The sequence below is a fragment of the Orycteropus afer genome, unplaced genomic scaffold (genome assembly GCF_000298275.1).
Source record: "Orycteropus afer afer isolate SDZICR_OR568_19922 unplaced genomic scaffold, OryAfe1.0 scaffold00006, whole genome shotgun sequence".
In the NCBI taxonomy this organism is placed as follows: domain Eukaryota; kingdom Metazoa; phylum Chordata; class Mammalia; order Tubulidentata; family Orycteropodidae; genus Orycteropus; species Orycteropus afer.
The window spans coordinates 25358724-25360261 of record NW_006921593.1 but is presented as its reverse complement, the minus strand read 5'-3'; the positions used below and the strand labels follow the sequence as shown (position 1 = coordinate 25360261).

At 44.5% G+C, this 1538-nt stretch overlaps 1 protein-coding gene across 1 annotated transcript in view; it reads left to right on the top strand.

Moving 5' to 3' along the window:
- TRPM8 (transient receptor potential cation channel subfamily M member 8) overlaps window positions 1-1538 on the top strand; it is a 102773-nt gene that overhangs the window by 24797 nt on the left and 76438 nt on the right. Inside the window, 2 exon segments of the mRNA XM_007943686.2 lie at window positions 852-871; window positions 1050-1280. Coding sequence (XP_007941877.1) covers window positions 852-871; window positions 1050-1280 — 251 coding nt within the window.

Here is a 1538-nt window from a genome sequence, read left to right as displayed (position 1 = left end):
TAGCTGAAGTCAGCAGATCTGTGGGCAAGGTTTTCTCTGTTGAGCAGCCGAAGTTCATAGATGTAACTTACACAGTAGAGGGCCAGGAAGTGCTGTGTAAGCCTCAGTTGTTTATTAGTGTCATTCTTATTGGGTTTGCCAACGATTTGCTTGGAAGAGTATTTGTTAAAATGGGATTATATCTGTAGAGATACATAGATAAAGAAAATATTAGCTCTGGAAAAGACAGATAGAGCATTGCTATAATATGGCTCATTATTTCATGGATTTAAATGAAGTATAAGTTTTATGAGGAGCCCTGGTAGCACAGCGATTAAGCACTTAGCTGCTAATCAAAAGGTTGGCTGTTTGAACTCATCCGCCAGTCTGTGGGAGCAAGATGCAGCAGTCTTCTTCCGTAAAGATTACAGCCTGGGAAACCCTATGAGAAAGGTCCTCTCTGTCCTATAGGATAGTTACGAGTTGGAATAGACCCAGCAGCAATGTTTTGCTTATGTCAGATATGGCCCTTGGTGCACCACATTCACGGAATCTGAATCTATGGAAAAATCTCAATATACCACAGTTATAGTGTAACATAGACAATAGAGAGAGATTTATTATCATAGTCTGCAAATGATGCCACCAGTGTTTCAGATACCACCAGGATCGCTCTTGGTGGACAGGCTTCAGAGAAGCATCAGGATTAAGACTGACACCTAAAGAAAGGCCTGTGGTGATCTACTTCAGAAAATCGGCCACTGAAAACCCTGTGGGTCATGGCAGCATGTGGTCTGGTGAGGTGCTGGAAGATGGGCCCCTGCATTGGAAGATACTCAGCATCCACAGCGGCCGCAACAACGGACTAGCATGAACGAGGATCCCAGAGGTGGTGCAGGATGGGGCTGTTGTTCTGTTGCACATGAGTCCGCCGTGAGTTAGAGCCAACTCGATGGTGACTAACAGTAGCAACAATTACAGTCTGAGTTGCTCCCCTCTAGACTTTGGGACACACAGCATGCAGACAAGATTGAGTGAAAAATTCACAATTCTGTGTGTTTGATTCTAAGAGAACATGCTTAGAATCACTGGATAAATGGCTCTGACAATTGGCTATGCTGAACAGTTCTGACTTTTATTTCTGAGTCTTTGGTGAGTTGATTATTTTCCTGCCCCTCACAGCCTTCAGCACCAATGAACAGGATAAGGATAACTGGAAAGGGCAGCTGCAGCTTCTGTTGGAGTGGAACCAGCTGGACCTGGCCAGTGATGAGATTTTCACCAATGACCGCCGATGGGAGGTAAGGAAGAGTCGGGTGGAGCCCCCCTGGGTTACCCCAGGGTCAGGTCTCAGCGGTGGCTAGCTAATTTCCAATAAGATTTCAGTGCTGAGTCTTGTGAAGGTTGTTCCATTCTGGTACACCAGTTTTCTGAGCCTCATTTCCTTGCTGGTACTATGGGATAATAATGTCGACTTTGTAGGCTTGTTGTATAGAGAAAATAAGAATAAATGCACAAATGCAAGGTAATATCAGTCTACCAAAACCATCCAAAGTTTG